Consider the following 27,898-nt stretch of genomic DNA (forward strand, 5'->3'; position numbering starts at 1 on the left):
GTGCTCGGAGAACTCTGAATGTTCTCAATGCTGAGACATTGCCCAAGTCCACAAATTCTGTCAGATATCTGTAATAGGGGAGTTCACACACAGACACAATGACAACACACAAGAAACAATTGGAGATATAAGGGGCCTGTTGCTGCACACCAATTTATCCTTACCTGGGATTACAGAAATAGTTTTCAAAGCTCTCAAGACTCTGAAAGTTCGAAGAGCTGAAACATTGCCTAGGTTTACAAACTCTGTTAAATACCTGTAGAATTAAATCAGAGTTATTCAAAATTGAGACAGAATGCATACTGGTTACCTCAGCCTTTCATAAAGACCTCTTCAAAATGAGTGAATTTGCTAAAAAAATTCCAAACTGAGGTATATTCTTTTCACCAAATAACATTTGTCTCTTTTCACTAGTTACAATTAGTTGTATTTCTTTAAAATAGGCCTCATAAATTTAATTTTTAAGGCATCAAGCATCGATATAATCTATCAGTTATTTCATCGTCTGCTATTAAATACAATTCAAGATTAGGTGGACACTTCAAATTTCCCTTAAATAAGTCATCTGTAAAATGATACATTTCTTACCCTGGAAAAAAATGGTGCTCTAAATTTATTGCCTTCACTTTGTAGAATCATATGAAATTGGGAAAATGAACATCCACTCTGTTAGTTTTAATCCATTTTTGAAAGAAATGCACATTAATATTTTTCAGGTAACTAAAAATTGAAAATAATGTTTTGCTGCAATATTAACTTAAATTTACCAATGAAAAATTCAGATCTTAAAAATAATACCTTCCCCTGAAATATGTCCTGTTCATACAGTACATCATGAAAAGTAAACAAAAACTTTTTTTGTCAGAGGATTTTTTTCTGGATAGTCTATGAACATATTGCCATACAAATTATATAAAAGTAGAAGAATCATGTGGGGGATTGAGCTCTAAGATTGAAATCAGATGACCTGAGTTCCTATTCAACTTCTCACTGAATTCTTTCGTGGTTGACAGTGATTCAGTCAGGCCTGTCTTCTTCCACCTATAAAACCAAGATATTCTACATTTCCTACCAAACAATACAGGACTTCATATCAACAATGGAGGATTGAAGGAGATAATAAATCCCTTGAGGTTTTGGGGGGATAGAAAATTCAAGCTTCATTTCCTAAGCCATCAACGTATGATTCGGCTAAAAAGGTGCCTTCCTTAGAGGTACAATTGGACTGAAATATTTTGCTTTCCAAGAATTTCCTACCCTTATACTGTTGAAAAAAGAAATCATACTTACGCAAATGAAATAACAGTGAAATCGAGCCAGTTCCACGGGTCGCGGAGGAAAGTAAATGGTCCTATACAGAAGCCTCTTGCAAGGATCTTTACAAGTGATTCAAAAGTATATATTCCAGTGAAAGTATACCTACAGGCAAGTATTCATGGAAAAATCAATTGTAACAAATGCAACCGTAACACTGAAAGGAATTGGCACTAACTCCATATAGCAAATCGGCTCTCAGACGCAAAGGTGAGTAGCCACCTGCTAAACTGCTGTTTAGGGTAGTTCTTTTGATCGCTGACCCATTCACCCATTGAACTGTGTGAGGACCAGGGTCAAACTATGTCTACCAAACCTGGTAAATTCCCCAGTGCTAAAACCCCTGGACTGACTTTTTAGGAAGAGTTTCTGGGGAATGATGAACTTCCTTGGGAGACTGAGAATCATGTACTGATGACCCAGCTGCCACTGTCTCCAGACAAATGCAGGCTAGCCGGCACATCACTGGGCACTCAACCAATGTCCCCCTGGACTGGATTAACATTAGTCATAATTGTCCTCCCCTGTGCGGCAGGTGAAAAACCACAGAAAGGAGAGTAGCCATAACTCATGGGAGAGATAGCCTCGCCCAAGCGGAGTCATTGCTGACAGAGTAAAAGAAATGGAAGTCAAAAGTACAGGCAGTGGCAGGGAGAAATTCAGGCTCTAGATGAGAAAATATTTCAAAAAAGTGATCTGGAAACTTACTCTACAATCTTTGCCCACTCCGGAGGGTTGCTCAGGGTCATAAATATACAGTTGGTCAGGATAGTGCACATAATGAGCATGCTGAATAAGGTAGAGTTCACAGTCAAGGAATATACACCGAGAAACTGTAGGATCCAACATTTTGTACATACCCGATACAATTCTTTCTGAAAATTTTAACACACTTCTCACTTTAAAAATATAACAACTAAACTAGCTTCAAACAATCCTTTCCAGCAGAACAGGCATATTTGTTATGTAAAATATTTAAAAAGTTTTTTATAACTCTTGAACATATATTCTTGCATATATTTTTAATGGTATTTGTTAAGCACTTACTATGTGCCAGCACTGTTCTCCCCAACTGTGTTCAGTCCAAATGATTAACCAAAATTACAAGTTCAAACTATAAGAAACATATGAGTAATAACACAGCAGTGCATTTTATTCCAATTTGATTTGCCAGAGGAAGCATCGAAAGTCTTTTGAAAGGATATGAATGTACTAAAATTTTAATCGATATTTTTCTAAGAAGATTGAAAGGACTTAAAATGTACAAGGCAGGCGTGGCACTGAATCGGAAGATTGTTTTTCCTCTGTTCAATACTATGAAAGTCTGTGGGGGAAAAAGAATACAGGATGAAAGCAAACTTGATCTTAATAATATATATTTCGAAGTGTCTGCCCTCTAAACGTTAGCACACACATGCTACCTCTTCTATGCCAAGCTTTACGTCACTTTCTTCCAACACAGAGCAGTTAAGGGAAAACAATGGTGGTTTAACTATATCTGTATTTGATTCCCAGCTTTTTTCTGAATGTCAAACTGTGCTGTATTCATTCTAGCCACATGGACACCAGCCACATATCCTTACAGCTGGCCTTCTGTGAGGAAATAGCATACATGTTTTTGTGAAAATAAAAGGTAAAAATATGTTGGAAGTTACATATTTAAACTTGGCAATAAATATATTTCCCTTAAAAACGTTTACTATTAAAATAAAATAAAGGCAATGCCTTGAACTACCTTGATTAAACGTTCTTCAGTTTGCTGGACTAGTAAATGTCTTTGAAGTAACAAAAAAAAATTGCCACTTACTTGAATATGGATTAAGCTACTCTTCCAGTATTTATGGCTCCTAAACCTTTAGGCTCTTGGAAAACAGCAGTATTCAACAGAAAACTAAATAAATATAAAGACTAATTTATAAAAAATTGCACTGTAAAATTAGTAAGATTATAATGGCATAATTCCAAACGACTTTATAAATTCAATCCAAAATGCTGCCAGCAGTCTACAAGTGTCTTGTCTTGCCTTAAGTCTTAAATTGGACATTCAGGAAGGGTCAGAGTTCAAAGGTTGTTGTTGGGGAGGGTGGGGAGGAGGGGTAGCAGAATTACGATAACTTTTTTTTCCTATTTTAACTCTATTTCCTTGTCTGCATTTGTTTTGGGTTTTTTTTTGCGGGGTGTGTTGGACTGAGAAGAGAAGAGCGGTGCAGGGACAGAAAATGAAATGTATCTATATGTGTGTATATACATGTATACATACACACACAATAGGAAAAGTAAAGAGTTAACAAGGGGGTAGGAATTAAAAAAAGAAAGATTTAGGAACAGAAGGAGACAAAAGCAGAGGTAAAGCATGGTATGAGGTTTGGACAATAGAATGAACATGGAAACAGGGAGGAGTGAGCAAATCACAGGACAAGATAAAAGAAAAGAAGGGTGAAGGCAAACAGGAGTTGAAGGAGTTAAAGAAGAGTAGTTTCTGCATTGAAGAGCTTTCTACAAGGTGTCCACTTACTCTGTCAAGATCAATGGGAGTAATGCCTCTCCAGAATAATAATAATAGTAATGATTATGGTATTTCCTAAACTTTAACTATGTGCTAAGTACTGTGTAATGTGCTGGGTAGGTAATTAGGCTAGACACAGCCCTAATCTTGCCTGAGGCACCAACTTGTTCAGAAAATCTGCTTAGCTCTCCTTTGGGTATGCAAAGTACCCAGTAAACTGATTCTAACTACAATCGCATGACCTCACTGGAATGTCTAGTGCATAGGGACAGCTGTGACACTTTCTCATACAACATATCAGAGAATCACTGTGTTCATCTCCCTCCAGCTACGGTGTCATGCTAAGCTTTTCAAATTATATGAAACTTCTATAAGGAACCATTAAATGCTGTCAATACAATCTTAGAAAAATAATGTTCTGTTACCCCCAAGTTTATTTGGATTTTTCGTTTGGATTAAATTGGTTAAAATTTAATCCAAACATTCCTAAATGTCCAGACGTGACATTTACGAAGTTTTGCGGCCACCTTTCAAAGGATTCAAACATCATACTTTAATATTGAAATTCTTTCAAGGATCCATTAGCCTTTTCCCACTGCTCTTTTTGGATCATTTCTAAACCTAAGGCAGCAGTTCAGAATAAAGTACTCATTGCTTTGGGTTCCAATCCCACCTCTGCCACTTGTCAGCTGTGGGACTTTGGGAAAGTCACTTCACTTCTCTGTGCCTCAGTGACCTCATCTGTAAAATGGGGATTAAGACTGTGGGCCCCATGTGGGACAACCTGATTACCTTGTATCTCCCCCAGCGCTTAGAACAGTGGTTGGCAGATAGTAAGCACTTAACAAATGCCATCATCATTATTATTATTATTTTGCTTGTTTTCCTCCTTTGAGAATTTTGGTAGTTTCTCAGTCACCTCTGCTTTTGCTCTTGCAAGTCACAAGCCCACTGCATTTATTCACTATATTTAATATGTTAAAATTCTTGGTTTGAATTCAATTAACTATTCTCTTTCTTTAATACACTCAAATAATTTACTGTGCTTATTTTTTTGCAATTGTAAGTAACATTTTTCTTCCAAATTTACTGTGTAATTATTGCTAAAATGTTCCAAATAAGAACCTGAAAACTTGGCAAAATTCTCGTGGCTACTTGTCGGTACCCCACCCTGCTACTGGGTGGGCCACTCAAATGAGGGGGCAAGAGCCTCTTGAGACCTCATCAACTGCCGGTGAAGTTGTGAGAAACATTGGCATCATATCACAAGGGTTTATCCTGGGTACCGAGGTGACAGCTGACAGTGGAGTGTAAAGATTCCTATTCTATTACATCAGTCGTATTTAATCATCATTTAATCCCCATCTATAGATGACGAAACTAATATACAGAGAAGTTAAGTGACTTGCCCATAGTTACCCAGCAGGCAAGAGGCAGAGCTAGGATTAGACCCCAGTTGCTCTTTCTGTACGGTGTCTACAATATATAGTGTGTTGACTGTACCAGTTAGTTGACTTACATCAGTGGCTTACTCCCACAAATAATTCAGATGACTGTCAGATATGCTGTTCAGAATGACTGAGATATTTTAGGCTAAAATGTCCTCATTCATCAGAAGTTATTGGATAATTGCGTCTAAAGAACATTTTGGGAGTCTACATTGTCTATAGAATATGTGGTTGTAGACACATAGTCCACATGTCACCTTGGACCAGCGTAAAACATTTTCCCCAGCTCAAATTAATAATTTCCCCATATTCCAAACAGTTCTAACTGTCCTCAAGAAGGTACCTACTGAGGCTAACCAACAACGAGATTTCAGTTGGTAATTATAACAGAAATTAAATGTCGGGATTTTCCAACTGGTTGTGCCTGATTTTTAATATCACAAATATTAGAGATGGGGTGGTCAGAGGAACAAAGCTCTATGCCATTGCTAAGCATTCTGTATTTTTACCAAGTCAGCTATCTTGGTTTCTGTTTGCATTCATCCTACTTTTTCCATGAAGCCTCTAGCCACTGATTAATAAGCTCCCTGGGTACCTTCAGGAGTCTGTATTGGTTTCCAAGAGGCCAGGTGCTACATACAGTTGAGAAAAGGATTCAGACTGAGCAGGGGACATTAGATGGCCCATGGCTTAACCGTGAGTGGATAAATAGAATGACAACTTGTCTGACTATCTTGGGGATGAGAAGGAACCTTTGTTTTTGGCTTGGGTCCATGAATATAAAACACAAATGTCATCTTTCTAAGTTCTGTTCCTAGCACTGACCATATAGGTTACTTATATTGTAAAGGAAACAAGTCTCGGATGAGATGCACATGTTTTTGTTGAATGTCTCCCCCTTCTAAATCAATCAATCAATCAATCATATTTATTGAGCACTTACTGTATGCAGAGCACTGTACTAAGCGCTTGGGAAGTACAAGTTGGCAGCATATAGAGATAGTCCCTACTCAACAGTGGGCTCACAGTCTAAAAGTCTGAACTGTAAGCCTGTTGTTGGGGAGGGACCGTCTCTATATCTCTATTATTAATTGATTGATTGATTGATTGATTGATTAAAAGGGTTACTTATATAGTTTACTTATATTGTAAAGGAAACAAGTCTCGGATGAGATGCACATGTTTTTGTTGTCTGTATCCCCCTTCTAAATCAATCAATCAATCAATCATATTTATTGAGCGCTTACTGTGTGCAGAGCACTGTACTAAGCGCTTGGGAAGTACAAGTTGGCAACATATAGAGACAGTCCCTACCCAACAGTGGGCTCACAGTCTAAAAGTCTGAACTGTAAGCCTGTTGTTGGGGAGGGACCGTCTCTATATGTTGCCGACTTGTACTTCCCAAGCGCTTAGTACAGTGCTCTGCATACAGTAAGTGCTCAATAAATATGTACGATTGAATGAATGACCTACATCTCCATCTGTTTTACACATATAAGAAAATAACCTGCTCTAAATCCTCATTCTCTGTCATATTTAACTCAGACATATATTTATTTCCTGGACCTCAAATAAACCAGCTGAGGTCTAAAAGAAACTAGTTTGGCCTCCTTTTAATAGTACCACGAGAAGCAGTGTGGCACAGTGGAAAGAGCAGGGGCTTTGGAGTCAGAGGTCATGGGTTCGAATCCCCACTCCGTCGATTGTCAGCTGTGTGACTATGGGCAAGTCACTTAACTTCTCTGTGCCTCAGTTACCTCATCTGTAAAATGGGGATTAAGACTGTGAGCTCCCCATGGGACAACCTGATCACCTTGTAAGTCCCCTGCACTTAGAACAGTGCTTTGCACATAGTAAGCACTTAATAAATGCCATTATTATAATTATTATTACTACTTCAGTAATATTCAGTAATAATTCAGTAATACTTCAGTAGTATTACTACTTCAATTTTCAGGGAAAATTGGCTATAAATAGATGTACCTATATTCTGCTGTCTGAATGATTCTCCAGTCTGAATGTACCTGAGAGAACAGAGATGGTGTTGATATGGACAGGCCAATAGAAATTTCTGGGGCTACAGTTTTCCTCCACTCCCTTCTCCACCTTTCTTCAAACACATCCACATGAATTAAGTGCATACCAGGGAAAAATACCGGCCAGCGTACAATTTTAATAAATGTGCTACAATCAAGCAGATCAATAAATCTCTTGGAGTTCAACACCTCTCTGCTCAGAATCCTATCCCCCAGGACATTCCTGGGTCCTCTCTAGGAATAGTTGCTCAACAGTTCCTTGTACCAGCTCCACTGACAGTCAATTAGTGGGGCAAATAACAATTCCTCTAGACATTTATATGTATGTTTCAGAAACAAGGGAAGGAGCTGGATTCACCCCTGCCTATGACACAGCAGAGGAGAATATTTTGGAGTCCTAAGAAACAGCAGGACACACTGGTACTTTTCTGCTGAAACTGTACTATGGATACTTGCAATGTACTGCCCCACACAGAGCTCTTTGAGATCCTTACACTTTTTAAAGGCATTTACTGGAGATCGTGAAAATTCAATTCAATAGTATTTACTGAGTGCTTACTGTGTGCAAAGCACTGTACTAAGCACTTGGGAGAGTACAATAAAACAATAAACACTGGAAATCATAGATTGTTTTCCAGGTTCCAATTTTCATGCAAAATGCCTTCCTACTTTTATTATGGGATCCAGGAATTATTTTATACCTACAAGGTCACTAGGTGGATTCTGGAAACACAAAGGAATCCAGATATCATGCCCGTAGCTGAATCAGATATGATCAGCTAACCTATAAGAATGAGGATTTTTCGGTAAGGATTCTACTCCATTTCAATGACATTTTATTCCATTTGAGCTAAACTCAATTGCTCTCTCAGTGCTACTAATAAATTCCATTACTTTCTAGCAGTACTCGAAAGTTAAGCAGAAACATTAGACTACGAGTCACCATAAATTCTCACTTTTTTATCCAAGTAGAATGGGTCCAAATCCTCCAGGGGTGTGGATACCATTCCCGGAGGAATGTCGCCATAAATGAACGGCAGCTGTTTTCCAGCTTCCAAGTCACTATTGGGCTTTGGGGCATCCTCATCGTCGTCATCTTTCTTTTCTTCCTTGGATTCTTTGTCTTTGTTTTCAGCAATGCGTTGCTCGATCGCCGCAAGGGACTGCTGGGTGAAGTAGGCGAAGCTGTCGGGTCCTGGGGGCACCAACACTGCCATTTTTTCATCCTGTAATGTGGTCTTCCCTGTTATCTCTTTACACAAGAGGAGCCTGTGTGAATTAATGAAAGCAGGAAGGACACTGGTTAGGATAGCAGAAGAAAGCCCAGTTAGAAACAATATCGTGAGGCAGAGAATGTGTCTGTTACGCTGTTATATAGTAGAGAAGCAGTGTGGCTCAACAGAAAGAGCAAGAGTTTGGGGGCCAGAGGTCATGGGTTCTAATCCTGGCCCCACCACTTGTCAGCTGTGTGACTTTGGGCAAGTCACTTAACTTCTCTGGGCCTCAGTTCCCTCATCTGTAAAATGGGGATGAAGACTGAGTCCCATGTGGGACAACCTGATTACCTTGTATCTGCCCCAGTGCTTAGAACAGTGCTTGGCATGTAGTAAGCGCTTAATAATACCATCATTATTATTATTATTACTCTCCCAAGCACTTAGTACAGTGCTCTGCACACAATAAGCACCCGATAAATATGATTGGTTAATTGAGGTGGGGCTTAAAGAAATGCAATTTACTTTGACTGTGAGACAGGGACTGTGTCTGACCTAATTAACTCGTATTGACCTGTAAATGCACAAGACAAGGTTCTCACCGACACGAGACCTAAGCGCACATGATGAAGTTCGTAAAGGTACCAATGACGCAAGCTACGCAAAGGCTATGTGGCAGGTAATGTACCAACTCTGTTATATTGTACTCTCCTAAGCACTTAGTACAGTTCTCAATAAATATGATTAACTTAAAGGTTATATTTAGAATGGCTTCGAAGGTGGGGAGAGTGATGGTCTGTTTCATATGAAGGGGGAGGAGTTACAGGCCAGAAGAAAGATGTAGGCAAGAGCTGATGGCGAGACAGACGAGATTGAGATACACAAAGTAGGTTGACATTAGTGGAGTAAGTATGTGGGCTGGGTTGCAGTAAGAATCCAGTCTACCACTTAGGGAATAGAGATTCATGCTCTGAAGTTAAATAGGGACAGTGGGCATGTGTCACGGACTCAGTTTCTCCAAGCATCAGTCACCGCACAGTGATATTTCAGGGTGTCAGTGGTGGGGAGAAATTTACTACGTCACTCTACAATTGAGAAACTCATGACTGGATTATTTGATTTGAAGGGTGGTATGTCAGAGAAGGCATTCCCTGACTTAATTTCCAAGGCTGCAAAATTAGGGAGGGGTTCTTGAATGAGTCAATGATTCCTGCTGGGCCTAATGTGTCTGTTTTTAAAATGTGCATATATGTTTATAAAATGACTGAGGAGTGTAGCTCTTGTGAGCCTTTTAACTTCTCTTTTTTCAGACACAATCAGTTTTTGAGTTGCTCAGTGACCTAGGAGATAATGTTGTTCCGTACCAGATGCAGTAGTAAAATCCACACATCCCAAAGGAGATATGCAATGTTATTTCTATTCCCAGAAGATATAATTACTCTGTGAAACTCTTTAATGCATAAAAATTGTATAAAGCTGAACAAAAAATCCATATTTGTTATACTCATTGATTCCTTTACATTTTAATCTAAGCTATGTATTTTTTTAACACTGTTCCATTCTCTCCCACACCATCTCCCTCTCCCCACCCCCCACCCCCTTTCCTCCTCCTTCCCTTTAATAATAATAATAGTGTTGGTATTTGTTAAGTGCTTACTATGTGCCAAGCACTATTCTAAGCGCTGGGGTAGATACAAGGTAATCAGATTGTCCCACATGGGGCTCACAGTCTTCATCCCCATTTTACAGATGAGGTAAATGAGGCACAGAGAATTTAAGTGACTTGCCCAAGGTCACACAGCTGACAAGTGTCGGAGTGGAATTAGAACCCACAACCTCTGACTCCTAAGCCTGTGCTTTTTCCACTAAGCCACGCTGCTTTACACCTTCAATTAAAAATCTCATGGAATAACACAGGCAGGGGCATACCAAATGCTATTTGATGATGATGGGTTTAATCATTTTTAACAGCCTTAAGCCCCCGCTGCTAATTTTGAAGCTTTGGGAAGAAAGACAGAACCTTGAGTCAGGGAAGAGTTTGGGAAACCAGCAGAAATATAGGATACTGAAGGTGGGGAGAGAATGCTCAGGAGGTTTGGCAGGGAAAGTGTCAAGTTACTACTAGGAAGTGGAAAAGAAACAAGTAAGCACTAGGGAAGATAGCAACTATTCATTTTCAAATTTAAAGAGGGCAGGGAACCTGCCTACCAATTTGTTCTACTGTACTCTCCCAAGTACTTATTAGTACAGTGTGCTCAATAAATATGATTAATTGAAAAACAAAGTGTAAGAGCTGGTGTATAGAAGGAGGAGAGGATAAGTTGGGAGTAGAGAATATAGTGGGTATTCATTCAGTCGTATTTATTAAGCGCTTCCTGTGTGCAGAACACTGTACAAAGACCTTGGCTATATTAAAGCTGACTATCAGGAGTTTTTTGCTTGATGCAGAGGGGAGTGGGTGACTGTTGGAGGTGTTTGAGGAGTGGAGGGAAGTGCACAGATGATGTTTTTAAAAAATGATCTGAACAGAAAAATGAAGCGTGGACTGGAGGGAAAAGAGAATGGAGGGGAAGCAGGGAAATCAGTGAGGTCTTGATGCAGTAATCAAGTTGGAATGATACTATTATTATTATTATTTAGAAGCAGCATGGCCTAATGGAAAGGGCATGGGCTGTGAGTCAGAGGCCCTGGGTTCTAATCCCAGTTCTGCCAATTGCTTGTTGGGTGACCATCAAGTCACTTAACTTCACTGTGCCTCAGTTTCCTCATTTGTAAACAGGGATTAAATACCTGTTCTCCCTCCTATTAAGACCGTGAGCTCCATGTGGGACAGGGACTGCGTCCAATCTGATGAACCTGTATCTACTGTAGGTCTTAAAACAGTGCTTGACACATAGCTGGGACTTAAATACTATTATTATTATTATTCATTTGTGGTATTAAGCATTTCCTATGTGAGTATCACAGTTCTAAGGCTGGTATAGACATAGCACAACCAGAACAGACACGGTTCCTGTTCAACAATAGGTTCACGGTCTCATGGAGAATAGAATAGATGAGGAAACAGGCACAGGGAAATTAAGTGACTTTCCCAAGATCACACAGCAAGCAAGCAATGGAGCTGGGACTGGGACCGAGGTCTCCTGACTACTATCCTGGGCTCTTTCCACTATGTCATGCTACTTGGACTCACATGGTGTCTGCTGGAATGGAGAGAAAGGGGCAGGGTCTGGAAATGTTGTGAAGGAATAACCAATGGGATTTGGTGACAGACTGAATATTGGGGGAATTTAAAGAGAGGGAGGAGTTAAGGATAATGCCAAGATATTTAGGTTTGAGAGACAAGGTGGATGGTGATGTCAACTGTGATGAAAAAGTTGAGTGAAGGAGCAAATTTGGGAGGGCAGTTGAATAGTTTAACTTTGGCCTTAATGAGCATGAGGTGCTTATGGATCATCCATGTAAAATTGCCTTGAAGACAAAATGAAATGCAAGGTTGCGGAAAAGGAGAGAGGTCAAGACTAGCAATGTAGATTTGGGAGTCATCCACAGAGAGGTGGTAACGGTAGAAAAAAAGGACCATTTTTGCAAGTATAACTGTAGGATTATTTCAATACTTAACGGAAAGATCATGTTCTAAGGTACATTTGACTTTCAATATATAATATATATATATAATTTATAATGGAACCTCCACGTTTCCATTAATAATCCTTTCTTGTCTCATTTTTGCAGTCCAAATCTGGCAGCTAAGGCAACAAACTGACCAATAATTTCTCTGAAAGGCCTTACTCTGGAATAAATATTTCTTAAAAAAAGCCAGTACTGCATAAATCTAAGAGTCCCTCTAGACTGTAAGATACTTATGGGCAGGACTCATGTCTGCCAAATCTGTAATACTGTATCTTCAAAGTGTATAGTACACAGTAAATGCTCAATAAATCGATACCCCCCACACCAACCTTGTAAGGATGCACAAAAAGATCTCTTCATTTTGACAATTAGGTAATAACATAAATGAGGAGAGACTTTAAGAAAAGTCACCACTGTGAACGGGATTATTCGGATTCATGATTGATGATTTAATGCCTTGAATGTATCCCCTTTGCTTATTATAATTGCAATGAGAGTGATAGATGCAGTTACAAGGTCTGACAGATTTCCTATAATTACTGGATGTTACACAGACTTTGCCTCAGATTTACATTACGAAGAGTCACAAATACACAGAGAAGTAAGGGTGAGCACAAAAGACCACGTACTGTTTTATTTCAACTGGCATTCTCTGATTATTTTGATATCATATGACATCATTTCCTTACAGTTTCATTCTGTGACCAGGGGAAAACCATAGCCAAAATCTTACATAAATAGTATTGGAAAACACAAACTTTGAGGACACCTTTGGTTAGAGCACAATAAACTTCTATTCATTTTTGGAGAACAAAACTTTCCCTCTAGACTGTAAGCTCCTTGTGGGCATGACACATGTCTACCAAATCTGCAATACTGTATCTTCCAAGTGCTTATTACAATACTCTACACCCAGTAAGTGCTCGATCAATTCTATTTATTGCTTGCTTGCTTGATTTTAACACCTTTGGTACAGTTGGTACAAAATGACGGAAACTGTCTTCTAGCCTGCCCCCCTCCAGCCCCGAAAAAAATTTAACTTAAAAATGTCACTGGATGAGCTGTTTGAAGGAAAACCTAGCTATCTTTAACAGAAGAAAAGGCAAGGCTTTTTGAATAAGAGAGGAAAGCAAAGGAAGACCTGATCTGTCTGTCAGATTTGAGGAGGGAGAGCATTTAGGCCAGAGGCAGGATGTGGGCTTGGGGTCAGAGGTGAGGTAGCTGAGATTGCGACTCAATGCTACTTTTGCACCACGTGTTTTAGCTAGACTCCCAGTGGGCATTCAGGAATTCCGTTTTCCCTTTATCACAGTGTCTTGTTGGTCAGAAATCTCTAGCTGATCTTTCAGCCCTGGCTCTACGAGCTGAGTGTAGGCACGTGATTTCAGTCCTCCTCAGGCCGACGGCCAGAACGCGGTGCTGTGCTGAACCTGCTAATAGCCCATAAATTCGACATCTTGCTGTGGTGGGCGCTCTTGGATCACAGCCACTGAAAAACAACATCGCCAGTACGACGGTCTCTCGGGTTTTTGATAATGATCTGTTCAGCTGGAAAGAGAGTCCCAGATGACTGGAAATGTAGTATTCTAACACCTGCTTTCAGGTTTCTCCTTGCACCCTTATTAAGCCAGACAGAGTTAAGGGGACTGAATAATACTGGACCTCTTTCAAAGCCTGACTGCCTGTCTTTTGACTTGGAAGCTGGTCTCAATTACAACCTCACCTACCATATTTGCATGTAGTTGAGAAGCAGCATGTCCTAATGGCAAGAGTACAGGCTTGGCAGCTAGAGACATGGGTTCTAATCCCCACACTGCCATTTGTCTGCTGTGTGACCTTGGGCAAGCCACTTCTCTGTGCCTCAGTTACCTCACCTGTAAAATGGAGATGAAGACTGTGAGCCCCATGTGGGGCAACCTGATTACTCTGCATCTACTCCAGCGCTTAGAACAGTGCTTGGCACATAATGATGGCATTTATTAAGTGCTTACTATGTGCAAAGCACTGTTCTAAGCACTGGGGAGGTTACAAGATGATCAGTTTGTCCCACAGGGGGCTCACAGTCTTAATCCCCGTTTTACAGATGAGGTAGCTGAGGCCCAGAGAAGTTAAGTGACTTGCCCAAAGTCACACAGCTGACAGTTGGTGGAGCTGGGATTTGAACCCATGACCTCTGACTCCAAAGCCCATGCTCTTTTTCACTGAGCCACGTGCTTAACAAATACCATAATAATAATAATGATTATTATTATTAATAATGAATCTTGATGACCATTTCTGGGTATCCAGACACACTTAGCACCAAATACAGTGCCAAGTAGCCTGTGAGTCAGTCAAGCATCAATTTTCACTGAACACCTATTGTGTGCAGTCGCACGCTCAGAAGTATACAATAAAAGTAGAAAACAATCTCTGGTCTCGAGCTTCCTGTGGGTGCTTAATAAATATTTAATAATAATGCTATCAGGGAGTAAGCTTGCTGATGGCATCATAAATCCTTTAAGCAGATGTATGACTACCATGTTGTGGTCTTAATGCTGCTGCTTTCATTTTTTCTGGGACATGAAACATTCCTCAGTTGTCTTTCCTTATCGAAAGACTCCCCCCACACAAAGCTTCCCACACCACCTTTTGGATGCTTTGTCCCTAAGAGGATGATGACATCATCATCATCATCATCAATCGTATTTATTGAGCGCTTACTATGTCTTACTATGTGCAGAGCACTGTACTAAGCACTTGGGAAGTACAAATTGGCAACATATAGAGACAGTCCCTACCCAACAGTGGGCTCACAGTCTAAAAGGGGGAGAGAGAGAACAAAACCAAACATACTAACAAAATAAAATAAATAGGATAGATATGTACAAGTAAAATAGAGTAATAAATATGTACAACCATATATACATATATGCAGTAATATGACAGTAATGGAGTGTCCCATCAAACAGATTGTGCTATTTGTTAAGCGCTTATTAGGTGCCAGGCATTGTACTAATCACTGGGGTGGATACAAGCAAATTGGGTTGGACACAGTCCGTGTCCCACATGGGGCTCAAAGTCTCAATCCCCATTTTACAGATAAGGTAACTGAGGCCCAGAGAAGTGAAATTATTTGCCCAAGGTCAAACAGCAGACAAGGGGTGGAGCCGGGATTAGAATCCACGACTTTCTGAGTTCCAGGCCCGTTCTCTATCCACTAGCCATACAGCTCCCCATCAAAAGCAACAGATTAGCCTCAGCCAAGTGTGTTAGAGTGTGCTGAGTGGCCCAGATATGAGACATACAGCCGACTGCAGACAATACAAATGAAGATCGTCACTGGTTGTTTGTCAGTCTTCAGAATTGACCTCCACCAGGGTATTTCTTATTAGTTGTACCAGTGTGTTCTCAAAACAATGGAATCAATTAATAGCAGAGCTGATGCTAAGAGTCCCTGTAAATTTCCAAGCACTCGTGTCAGTGGAGTATGTTTTGACAATGGTCTTCAGAACATCTCTGTACCTCTTCCACCAGCCACCTCTGAAGTGCACTGTTTCCATGAAAATTTGTTAGGGGAGTCCTTTTACCAGTGTGGCTCAGTGGAAAGAGCACGGGCTTGGGAGTCAGAGATCATGGGTTCGAATCCCATGATGCATCAGCTGTGTGACCTTGGGCAAGTCACTTAACTTCTCTGGGCCTCAGTTCCCTCATCTGTAAAATGAGGACTAAGACTGTGAGCCCCACGTGGGACAAACTTGATCACCTTGCATTCCCACCCTCCCAGTGCTTAGAACAGTTCTTGGCACATAGTAAGTGCTTAATAAATACCACCTTTATTATTATTAATATTATTATTATTATTATTCATTCAAAACATATTGGCATCTCCTCAGTTTCTGTGATACTGAAACACTGTGTATTTAGGCATCAGCGTCATGCACAAACATCATTTTCGAGGAGGAAAATCTAGGGTTAACCAGAGGAATATGGTGTGTTGTGCCTGAGTGCTGACCACGCACCCTGGGGTCCCAACACACAATTTCCATAACACTTTGAGTTTGTGGACTTACACAAAAGCACTTAGCAGTCCTGAAGACAATTACATGGGCCCAGGGAACAGTGTGGCCTAGCAATTAAAGCACAGGCCTGGGAGTCCGAAGAACCTGGATTCTAATCCTGGCTCCACCATTTACCTGCTGTGTGGCCTTGGGCAAGTCAATTAACTTCTCCTTGCCTCAGTCACTTCATCCGTAAAATGGAGATTAAGACTGTAAGCCCCATGACAGATATGGACTGTGTCCAACCTCATTATTTTGTATCTACCTCTGTGCTTAGAATAGTGCCTTGCTCATAGCAAGCACTTAACAAATACCGTTTAAAAAAGGGGTAGGAAGATTGTTGAAAGATCTAGGAAGTCGAGCCTCAGTTTTGTGTCTGGAAATGCTGCAGCTGATGCCAGGCAACCCAAAACAGTGTGAGAATAGAAGGTCCACTTGAAAACCTGATGCTTCCTGATGTTTCCAGGCCTTCCCAGACTGAGCCCCTTCCTTCCTCTTCCCCTCGTTCCCCTCTCCATCCCCCCATCTTACCTCCTTCCCTTCCCCACAGCACCTATATATAAGTATATATGTTTGTACATATTTATTACTCTATTTATTTATTTATTTTACTTGTACATATCTATTCTATTTATTTTATTTTATTAGTATGTTTGGTTTTGTTCTCTGTTTCCCCCTTTTAGACTGTGAGCCCACTGTTGGGTAGGGACTGTCTCTATATGTTGCCAACTTGTACTTCCCAAGCGCTTAGTACAGTACTCTGCACACAGTAAGCGCTCAATACATATGATTAATTGATTGATTGATTCCTCAACCCAGAAGAACGCTGCTATGGTATTATTCTTCCTTTATACCTAGCATTTTATATCTAGCTATTTATGACATTCTCCTAGGTGTATACGGATTGACTGCAATTATCCTAACGAATCCCTCTTGCATCCCTGTAGCGGTAGTATTATAAAATCAAATGCTTGCTTAACCATATTGGGTGTGTTATGATCTTTGCATCTCCATCTCACACATACAATTCTTCAGAATCCTAGTAACCCAGGGTCTTGTGACCTCTATTTCAAGATGCGTTTTAAGATGGCAAACCCATCTCGGCACAGAGCTGGAATTGATATGTCATCCCCACGCAGACCTCTACATGTGTGAGCGCATGCACGCACGCACACCCACACACCCATCCACCCACCCACACACATACACACACACACACACACACACACACACACACACACACACTCTCTTTCTCTCTCTCTCTTTTCAGAGCATAGCACCAGGATAAACCCTAATATTGATGATGTCAATACTTTATACCAAAGCAAAATGGGCACATGAAAGGCCTCCTCATTAGATGGGTTAAATAATAACGCCTTGAATTTGTACACCATTTAGTTTTCCAGTGCTCTTTCACAACCCTTTTTTTCTCCTCCAAAAATCCTTTAACGTTCATGTGAAAGAAGATTGTTTTTGAACATTGTCTCTTGGATCCCTGCCCTGTACTCTCTACTACTAGTATGGGTCATTTTATTTACTAAGTACCGCTGATAGTAATGTGCTACACTAGACACTTGGGAAAGCACAACTGAAGCAAATAGAGTAGTCAGAATATATTATTGACTATTGATTCTGCTTACACAAACTGTTGTGTCTGATGGTGTTCAATAAAATGGCACATTAGACCATCCCACTTCTTTTTTTTTTAATATTTTTGATTCTTTTGGAGAGTTGCACAGAAGCAAGAGGAGCAGAGTGACCTAGTGGAAAGAGAAGTCCTGAGTTTTTTAATCCTGGCTCTGTCATTTACCTGCTGTGAGGCCTTGGAAAAGTCTCTTAACTTCTCTGTGCCTCAGTTGCCTCATCTGTAAAATAGGAATTCAATAATTCTTCTCCATTCCGCTTAGACGATGAACCCAATGAGGGACAGGAACTGTGTCCAACCTGATTATCTTCAACCTACCCCAGGTACTTAGTACAGTGCTTGGCATATATTAAATGCTAAACAGATACCAGCGTTATCATTGTTATTGTTAGTTGGAAGAGGAATTAAGTGAAATAAGTTGTTGCTGAACAAATACAAGGAGATTTCCTTGATGAAACGAGCTTTGTCATTTTGATCCTGACTAGTCTCTCAAAAGCAACAAACGTCTGAGGAGCTACAGAAGATTTTGAAATTTTGCTTCGGATGTTTCTAACGATCACAGATATCTTCTCATGCTTGAAGTTTAGTGTATAATTTTAAATCCCAATAGTAAAAGCACAGTGTACTGCCGAGAACAATTTTAAAAATATTGCACTGCAAGCTACAAGGACGGATAGCAAGTGAAAAGACTGAAACTAGCTAGAGTCTTATAACTCTCTACTCAGAGCACATGGGACGTCTTCAATTTACAGGATAAATGATAAAAACACAGACTTCTCGTATTCTGGAATACTTCAAATCATTGTCTCAATGTGTGGCGGCTGTAAAAATTGTCAAGAAAGCGCTAGACATCATCAGGAGGGTTTAGAAAAGAAAAGAAAAAGAATAATTAGGGGAAGCAGCATGGCCTAGTGGATAGGGTGCGGGCCTGGGAGCAAGAAGTATTGGGTTCTAATCCTGACTCTGCCACTTGTCTGCTGTGTGACCATGGGCAAGTCACTTCACGTCTCTGTGCCTCAGTTACCTCATCTGCAAAATGGGATTTAAATCCTCCTCCCGCCTACTTAGACTGCGAACCCTATATGGGACAGGGGCTATGTCCAACCTGATAATCTTGTATCTACCCCAGGGCTTAGAGCAGTGCTCGACACATAGTAAAGCGCTTAAATACTATAAAAAAATTACATCCACATGAAATACTGGGTGCAGTTCTAGTCCCCAGTTCTTAGAAAAGACAGAAAAGACTTGGAAAATATTATAAGAAGCTTAGGTGGATGGATGTTTTCGCATGGGGATAGGCTGAAAAGATTAGGATTCTTCAATTTGGAAGGATGACCGCTGAGAGGACATAAGGAGAAAGTTTACAAAGTCATGTAGGCTGCGGCAAAGCAGACACAGAATTGTAGTTTAACAAATTCGAACCAATAGGCTCAGCAAGGCACCCACTGAAGCTTAAGGTGGCAGGCTCAAGACAAAGATAAATATATTCATTCATTCATTCATTCATATTTATTGAGCGCTTACTGTGTGCACAGCACTGTACTAAGCGCTTGGGAAGTACAAGTTGGCAACATATAGAGGCGGTCCCTACCCAACAACAGGCTCACAGTCTAGAAATATATGCCACAGAAGGTTGCGCAGTCTGAAAGGAATCAGTTTCAAGACAGGTTTGGATAATTTCCACAAAGAACAATTCTCTAATACCTTATTCATTCATTCATTCAATCATATTTATTGAGCGCTTACTGCGTGCAGAGCACTATACTAAGCGCTTGGGAAGTACAAGTCGGCAACACATAGAGACGGAACCTACCCAACAACGGGCACAAACCTTAAATATGGAAAAGCTAGGAATAGAGAGGGAACATTAGGTCTGTTGGTACATCCCTAACCATTTGGATGGATGTCGAGGAGAGCACTGTGGTAATTTTTAAGCACATACTATGTGCCAAGCACTGTACTAAACAATGGGATATATATATATATATGATAATCAGGTCATACAGTTTCTATCCCATATGGAGCTCACAGTCTTGGAGGAAAGAGCGGGTATGATCTCTATTTTACATGTGAGGAAACTGAGGCACACAGAAATGACGTGCTAAAGGTGGAGATGGGATGAGAACCCATGTCACCTGTCTCCCAGGCCTGGGCTCTTCCCCTTAGACCACACTGTTTTCCTGTAAGACAGTATCCTGGGTTGGATAAACCACTGACCTGTCCTGGTAATGCCATTTATTATGGATGTTTTCCCAGGATTTTTTTTAAGTTCACCTACTTTTCCTATAACACAGCACTGTGTTCTTGCAAAACCCCAACTTTAGGTAAAATTTATGATGTACTCACTGTTCCCAATACCACTCACGTGCAAACAGCTGTTTCCAACAGCATGTCACTATCCAGACTCATGCTGTAGAACATGCAACAGTTTGCATGTTAGCCAAAGTGCAGGGTAAAAACATACATTCTGGCAGAATTGAGTCTACCTGTGTAACACCTGGGTTACAGACACTGGTATCGGTGACTTTTTTTTTCCTATTGAACGTGAGATATTTTGGACAAGCTCAATAAAATTCTACCACCTGTTTGTCTAAGCATAAGGCAGCAGCTACCTGGGCAACAGACAGCATCCACATCAGCCACCCAAGGGACCACAGAGATATCTGATCATGCTTCACCCCTACAGGAATGGAAACTTACTAAAGGCCCATGACTAGAAACTCACCATTTTTCAATGATATCTGTTCTGGCAATAATGTGAAATGGAACCATGTTAACTGGAACTGCAAGAAGCACTCACAAAAGCACAGAAAGAGTATCTTACAGCAATACCTCACATGCCAGTGAGCATTCCAGAAAGAAATAAAAGTACAGAACCTGGATAAAAGACCTTCTTCACATCACAATACTGTAACCAGATGTTTACAAGCCAAGTAGAAAAACTGAAGCCTGGGTATTTGTTCTGTGCTGACTATATGCCAAGCACTGTACTAAACCCTGAGGTACGAGAAAATCAGGTCCCACATGGGGTTCACAGTTTAAGTAGGAGGGAGAACAGGTATTGTATCCCTGTTTTGCAGATGAGGGAACTGAGGCACAGAGAAGTTAAATGATTTGCCCAAGGACACAAAGTGGGGGGAAGTGGCAGAGTTGGAAATAGAACCCAGAACTCCAGACACTCAGGCCCATTGGACACAGTCCCCATGCCACATGGGGCTTCCAGTTTAATAGGAAGCAGAATTGCCAATTTGTGCTTCCCAAGCACTTAATATAGTGCTCTGCATACAGTAAGCGCTCAATAAATACAATTGAATGAATAATTACTGAATCCCCATTTTACAGTTGAATAAACTACGACACAGAGAAGTTACATGACTTGTCCACGGTCACACAGCAAAGTAATGGTAGAAATAGGATTAGAACCCAGGTCCTTTGACTCCCCTGGCCCATGTTGTTTCCAATTAATCAATCAAACATATTTATTAAGCACTTACTGTGTGCAGAGTACTCTACTAAGCCCTTGTGGGAGTACATGATAACAGAGTTGGTAGACACTGTCCACTTCCACAAGGGGCCATGTTGCTAGTTAAATGTTATATCATTAAATCACCCCAATCCCAAGAAGCAACTGTTTCTAACAGCATTTTTTTCCATGCATGTGTTTCCTAGATTTTACTTCATATCTTTAAAGAGATTTTTAAAATATACTTCAGGAATACGTGTTTTTTCCCCTGACTTATCCTAAGAATAAAAGTTATGCAGCCATTTGATGTTGTACATTCCATAATTTAGAAAAGAAATATTTCCAGCTGAGAAATGAGCCAACTCAACTGTACAGTTTAACAAGAGGATTAACACTTTATCCATATAAAGGCAAAACTATTACATAGACACCCTATTATATAAATATATTGTTAAATTCCAATCTTTACTTCAAAATGTAATGTTTATTTATATTCAAAGCATTTCTCTTATACTTTACTCATCACACAATCAGTTTACAAATTCAGAACCAGGAAAAAGAAAAAAAACCACAAAGTAAATAAAATCTTGTCACGGGATAATGGTTTCCTGCTGCCAGGTTTAAAGGACTCAGGGATGATAAACGTCAAAAGGTGAAAATACAGTGTTTCTTTTCCAACCAGAAGATGTGGAGCATATAATGACATTTTACTGCAATAACTTCATGACTCTCATGCCAAATGACTGATGTATATTTAATCATTTTGTCTAATGGATGCTATTGCCGAAGTCACAGTTACTCACCCATTATGAGTGAGCTCTTGCTCTGGCAGACAAAATCCTCTGATTACATTTCCTGACTTTGTGGTTATAGAAAGCAGGTCTGATGGAGAATTCCCTGGTTGAATCATCTATCTTTCCTGCTGGCAGGGTACGGGGGGAGGGCAGAGGGCCCCCTCTATGACCCATTTGTTGATCATATTGGGTAGGGCTCCACCAGAAATCTCCCTTTGCTTGCTTGGATCCTTCACCACCTCTGAGGCGGTTTTATGTATTGTTCACCAAAGGCTCACAGTGTTTCCAGAAATGCACTGTCCTTTTTGGCCAGACAGGTTTCATAGTTACAGACAAATTTTACAGAAGAAATATAAAAAGCTTGATTTCTGAACACTTGGCTTCCTGGACCTTTGATGTTTCCATTATGATCCACTGGTAAAAGCACTACTAATTAGCCATGGAAATAGGATTGAAAGAACAGCAATATTGAAACTAGTTCTAGAGACCCACTCACCAGTCTACAGCAAAGTAGTTGTTTCCATCTACTGGGTGGCCTCTTAATAGAGGTTCTTTCTGATAGTTTACCATCAGCACTTTGTGCTAAGAAAGTGTGGCTTTTACCCAGATATGCATCGGATGGAAGCCATCCCTAATACTTGGTAAATACGTATAAAAGGAAAGCACTAATATAGTTAAAGAGTTTAATTATATTTGTAACTTGCTTCGTATTGTGAGGTTATGAAGTCTACACAGAGCTAGTGAGGTCTGTTCATTGTCCTTAAAAAGGTATTCTGACAGCATCCAAACATTTTACTGTAATCACATATCAGTAGTGTCAGAACAATCTGATGCTTTTAAAATAGTCAACTGTGAAAATACATGTACAGAAGTACCTTTAAAAGAGTGCTGTATTTGTCTAGCATTTGCTGGGTTAAATTACTTATAAACACACACACTAGACTATAGACTATAAGTTCCTTGTGGGCAGGGAACATGTCTACCAACTCTGCTATACTGTATTTTCCAAAGCGCTTAGTACAGCGTACACTGCACTTAGTACACTGTAAACACACAATAAATGTGACTGACTGACTAGGAGCAAATGACTATCTGCTACTGGAACCAGTGATTCCGTTCCTCCCAAATTATACAATGCACCGATTTACAAGAAAATAAAACAATCAATCATCGGTATTTACTGGGTGCTTACCATAAGCTCGTTAAGGGCAGGAAATGTATCTGTTTACTGTCATACTGTAGTCTCCCAAATGCTTAGTACAGTGCTCTGCACACAGTAAGCGCTTAATAAATACAACTGAATGACTGTTCAGAGCACTGTACTAAGCACAATAGAATAGGGTTGGTTAGATATGATCCCTGCCCTCGGAGTTTACAATCTATTGGGGAGACAGACATTAAAAAGTTGCATAAAGGCAGCAGAAGAGCTAGACGAATAGGTACATAAGTGCTACTGGGCTGGAGTGAATGTCAAAGTGCTTAAAGGGAATACCCTCAAGTGTGTCACATCAAAGGGATGGAGAAGAGGATGGGGAATTGGGAGGTTAGTCCCTGAGGACTTCTTGGAGGAGACATGATTTCAGTACATCTTTGAAGAAGGAGAGAGTTGTGGACTGTCTGATATAAAGAGGGAGGGAGTTCCATGCAGGAGGGAGGATGCAGCGTGGCTCAGTGGAAAGAGCATGAGCTTGGGAGTCGGAGGTCATGGGTTCTAATTCTGGATCTGTCACTTGTCAGCTGTGTGACTTTGGGAAAATCACTTATCCTCTCAGTGCCTCAGTTTCTTCATCTGTAAAATGGGGCTGTGAGCCCCACGTGGGACAACCTGATTACCTTGTATCTCCCCCAGTGCTTAGAACAGTGCTTGGCAGATAGTAAGCTCATAACAAATACCATCATTATTATTATTATTACTGTGTGATCAAGGATAAGAGAGGTGAGAGAGGAGAGAGGCCTATCCTGACTAAGCCCTCATTTTTCCTACCCACCGCGTAATTATTTGATATCACCCACCCTCAGCCCCATAGCATTTATGTTATATATATCCTTATACTCTGCCATTTCCCCTTTCTGTAATTTATTTTAACATCCACCTTCCCCTCTACATGGTGAGCTCCTTGTGGGCAGGGATTGTGTCTACCAACTCTATCGTACTGTACTTTCCCAAGTCCTTACTACAGTGTAAACTCGTTGTAGGCAGAGAACGTGTCTGTTTATTGTTAAATTGTACTCTCCCAGGTGCTTAGTACAGTGCTCTGCACATAGTAAGCACTCAATAAATGTGATTGAATGAATGAATGCACTGCAGAGTAAAGTGCTCACTAAATAACATCAACTGATTACTATCACTGATTGACAGATTAATTGATTGAGCTACAGTAAGCATTAGAGGAGCAAAGTGTGCAGGCTGGATTTTAGTGGGAGATCAGTGAGGTTAGGTAGGAGGAGAAAAGCTGATTGAACACCTTAATGCATGCCTACTTATTCCGAAGTTGGCAGTACGAAGGACTGGAATCACCCATATAAACTGAAAGAATATCAAAATTACAAAATAGGGGGAAAATATTGATAAAATACCTAACTACAAGTGCCATAACCACTGTGCATCCATTATAGGAATATACACAACAAAAATTTAAATAAGCTTTAAATCCAAACCCCATATTTACTTAGTGCTATGTACAAAAAGCTTTTTCAGTTATACTTGATCTTCAGATTCTCTGTACCTACAAATAGATAACCTCAATTTACTGCATTAATGAATAAATGTAAACTACTTTTATGCTATTAACCACTTAATCTTTAGGGAAGCAGCGTGGCTCAGTGGAGAGAGCACAGGCTTGGGAGTCAGAGATCATGGGTTCGAATCCCGGCTCCTCCACTTGTCCGCTGTGTGACCTTGAGCAAGCCACTTCTCTGCGTTTCAGTTACCTCATCTGTAAAATGGAGATTAAGACTGTGAGCCCCACGTGGGACAACCTGATCACCTTATATTCCCCCCAGTGCTTAGAACAGTGTTCCACACATAGTAAGCGCTTAACAAATTCCATTATTATTAGGGCTAATCCATTTAATGAGACCCTCATTTTAGTTCAGAGCCTGTTTAGGAATTCAGGGCCTGAGGTTTGAACAGGTTCAGTGCAACAGCTGGTCGAAGCTAAGCTAAACACCATGAGTGAGAAGCAGAGCAATCACAACCCTCCCTCTCACCCCCAGACCTGATCAAGGCCACACAGCAGGCCAGGGGGACTATAAGGACCAGAATTCAAGCTTCCAGACTCACAGACCCCCTACTCTTTCCACTTGAGCACAAAGGCTCACCAATGAGCAGTTGAAACAGGTTACAAGTAAAGCAAAGATGAAAAATGAAGAGCAGATGACACAGAACTGGGAGTCAGGAAGTCTCATGTCCTCCCCCTGGCCTGGAATGCCCTCCCTCCGCACATTTCATTTTGCTAACATGTTTTGTTTTGTTGTCTGTCTCCCCCTCCTAGACTGTGAGCCCGCTGTTGGGTAGGGACTGTCTATATGTTGCCAACTTGTACTTCCTAAGCGCTTAGTACAGTGCTCTGAACACAGTAAGTGCTCAATAAATACGATTGAATGAATGAATGAATGAGCTCATCTTATATTAGCATATACTTGACCACTCAAGAAAAAAGAAAAGGCTTTGCCAACCCTACCAAATTAAACACTAATACCCATATTATCATCATCATCAGTGGTATTTATTGAGGGCTTTTGATGTGCAGAGAACTGTACTAAGTGCTTGAGAGAGTACAATATGAGCAGATGAGCTTTAGTATACACATAAATATTTCTAAACGAAGATGAAATACTCTGTCCTAGAAGGATTAGGGCTTCTCTTTCTGGGACATCATTCTTCACTTCCCAGTGTACAAATGAGACATAATTTATTGATAAATATTGATCTGACTAACCACTTGAATTTCTTTCCCCCTTTTGGATTCTCTCTGGCTCTTACTGACAATAGCGTCCCACTACAAATCTCCTCTTTATTCAGATGTTGCAAGTGAAAAGAGACTAGTCTTGTCAGGAAAGGACCTTCAAAAATGCCGAAGAAGCTTTAAGAGAGAGACACCAATCTAGAAAAAAAATGAATTATTGTGCCATATGAGCAAATTAGTTACTTTTATTTAGGACTGTTTGGAGGTTAATAAGATAGTAGCAAATAGGGTATTGTGTAAAACACAGGTATGATCTTCACTGGGAAAGCTAAAGTCAACATTGATTGACAAAGGATGGCTTTTCTTCATCGTTAATTTCCTTAAAGAATCATTATCCCTTCAGGGTTATGAAAAACTCTTACTCCAGCATTATGTAAATGATACATCTCTATTTAATTATCTAAGTATTCAAAAATGGACAGAGTGAAAACAGTGTTATTTTTGGCCATTATACATCTTAGACAGATTACACAATGTAAAGTTTCATTACATAAGGATATTAAGATTTCAAATTATTAAAAATAATAGGGGAATGTAAACAAAACTGGGACAAGAAAGCCATAAAAAGCATTCTGCGATTTTGTTTTTTTGTTTCTATAGATTAAAAAAAAAAAACTACGCCCCCACACCTGATTAGACTAAGTAAAAAAATTACACACAGGAATGAAATTCCTTATAATGGGATAATGAGTTGTACATATCCCACTCTACTGTTCAGATTCTAGTGCCCAGTGGAAGCTTAATTTAATTTTACAAATTTTAAATTATTCTAATTCAATTATTATAGATATCCTGAATTAGACATAATGATGTAAACACGGGAATTCCACACCCTCCCTTTAGAGTTCTCCTAATCCTATTTATCCAGTAAAATCCAAGAGCCTTCTGTTCTAGGTGTGCACTGGGACAAAACATGATAAAGATCAGTTAGCCATCCACAGGGAAGAAAGAGGATTCGGAAAGGGTACAGGAGGAGGAATGGATAAGGAGTAAATAACACAGGATTAAACTGAACATTGTATAGAGAAGCAGCATGGCTCAGTGGAAATATCACAGGCTTGGGAGTCAGAGATCATGGGTTCGAATTCTGCTTCCTCCACTTGTCCGCTGTGTGACCTTGAGCAAGCCACTTCTCTGAGCTTCAGTTCCCTCATCTGTGAAATGGGGATTAAGACTGTGAGCCCCCCGTGGGACAACCTGATCACCTTGTTACCTCCCCAGCACTTAGAACAGTGCTTTGCACATTGTAAGCGCTTAATAAATGTCATTATTATTATTATTATTGTAGGCAGGGATTGTATCTCCTTTGTCTCCTGTACTCTCTCAAGCCCTGGATGCAGTGCTCTGCACACACTGGACACTGAGTAAATATTATTGATTGATTGACTCACACCCACCCAGAGTGAGCGTAGAGTGAGTAACAGGCTGGACAAGTGGTGGTAGCTGAGTTACTAGCCCTCCTTCTCCTTCTGCTCCTCACTCCACCTCTCTGTCCTGGGGGAAGAGGACACTGGAAAAGTAGGAGGAGGGAAATAGGTTAATGGGTGGCTCAACTGGTTCTGCACCAGCTTTTTTTGATAGTGAATATCACTGCATCCTACTGAAAGGAGAAAAGTTTAACGTGTCACTGAACTATCAACTATAGTAACCCTACCAACCAGGAGTTTGAAACCCTTTTTATGACATTTTGAGGATTAAATAGTTTCTAAGGACTGTGCACACCCTAGTTGACTCATTATATAATAATAATAATTATGGTATTTGTTACGTGCTTACTATGTGCCAAGCACTGTCCTAAGCACTGGGGTAGATGCAAGGTGACCAAGGTGTCCCATGT

The 27,898-nt window shown here is 40.3% G+C and overlaps 1 protein-coding gene across 1 annotated transcript in view; it reads right to left on the reverse strand.

The window, feature by feature from the left end:
• The window catches only part of LOC119932140 (sodium channel protein type 9 subunit alpha-like), a 100,179-nt gene that overhangs the window by 62,178 nt on the left and 10,103 nt on the right, over window positions 1-27,898 (reverse strand). Inside the window, exons 2-6 of the mRNA XM_038751037.1 lie at window positions 8,261-8,573; window positions 2,520-2,638; window positions 2,023-2,112; window positions 1,291-1,419; window positions 165-256 (exon numbers count right to left, since the gene is read on the reverse strand). Coding sequence (XP_038606965.1) covers window positions 165-256; window positions 1,291-1,419; window positions 2,023-2,112; window positions 2,520-2,638; window positions 8,261-8,521 — 691 coding nt within the window. The 5' untranslated portion in view covers window positions 8,522-8,573. The remainder of the gene's footprint in view (window positions 1-164; window positions 257-1,290; window positions 1,420-2,022; window positions 2,113-2,519; window positions 2,639-8,260; window positions 8,574-27,898) is intronic.

Source organism: Tachyglossus aculeatus, chromosome 9, assembly GCF_015852505.1.
Source record: "Tachyglossus aculeatus isolate mTacAcu1 chromosome 9, mTacAcu1.pri, whole genome shotgun sequence".
In the NCBI taxonomy this organism is placed as follows: domain Eukaryota; kingdom Metazoa; phylum Chordata; class Mammalia; order Monotremata; family Tachyglossidae; genus Tachyglossus; species Tachyglossus aculeatus.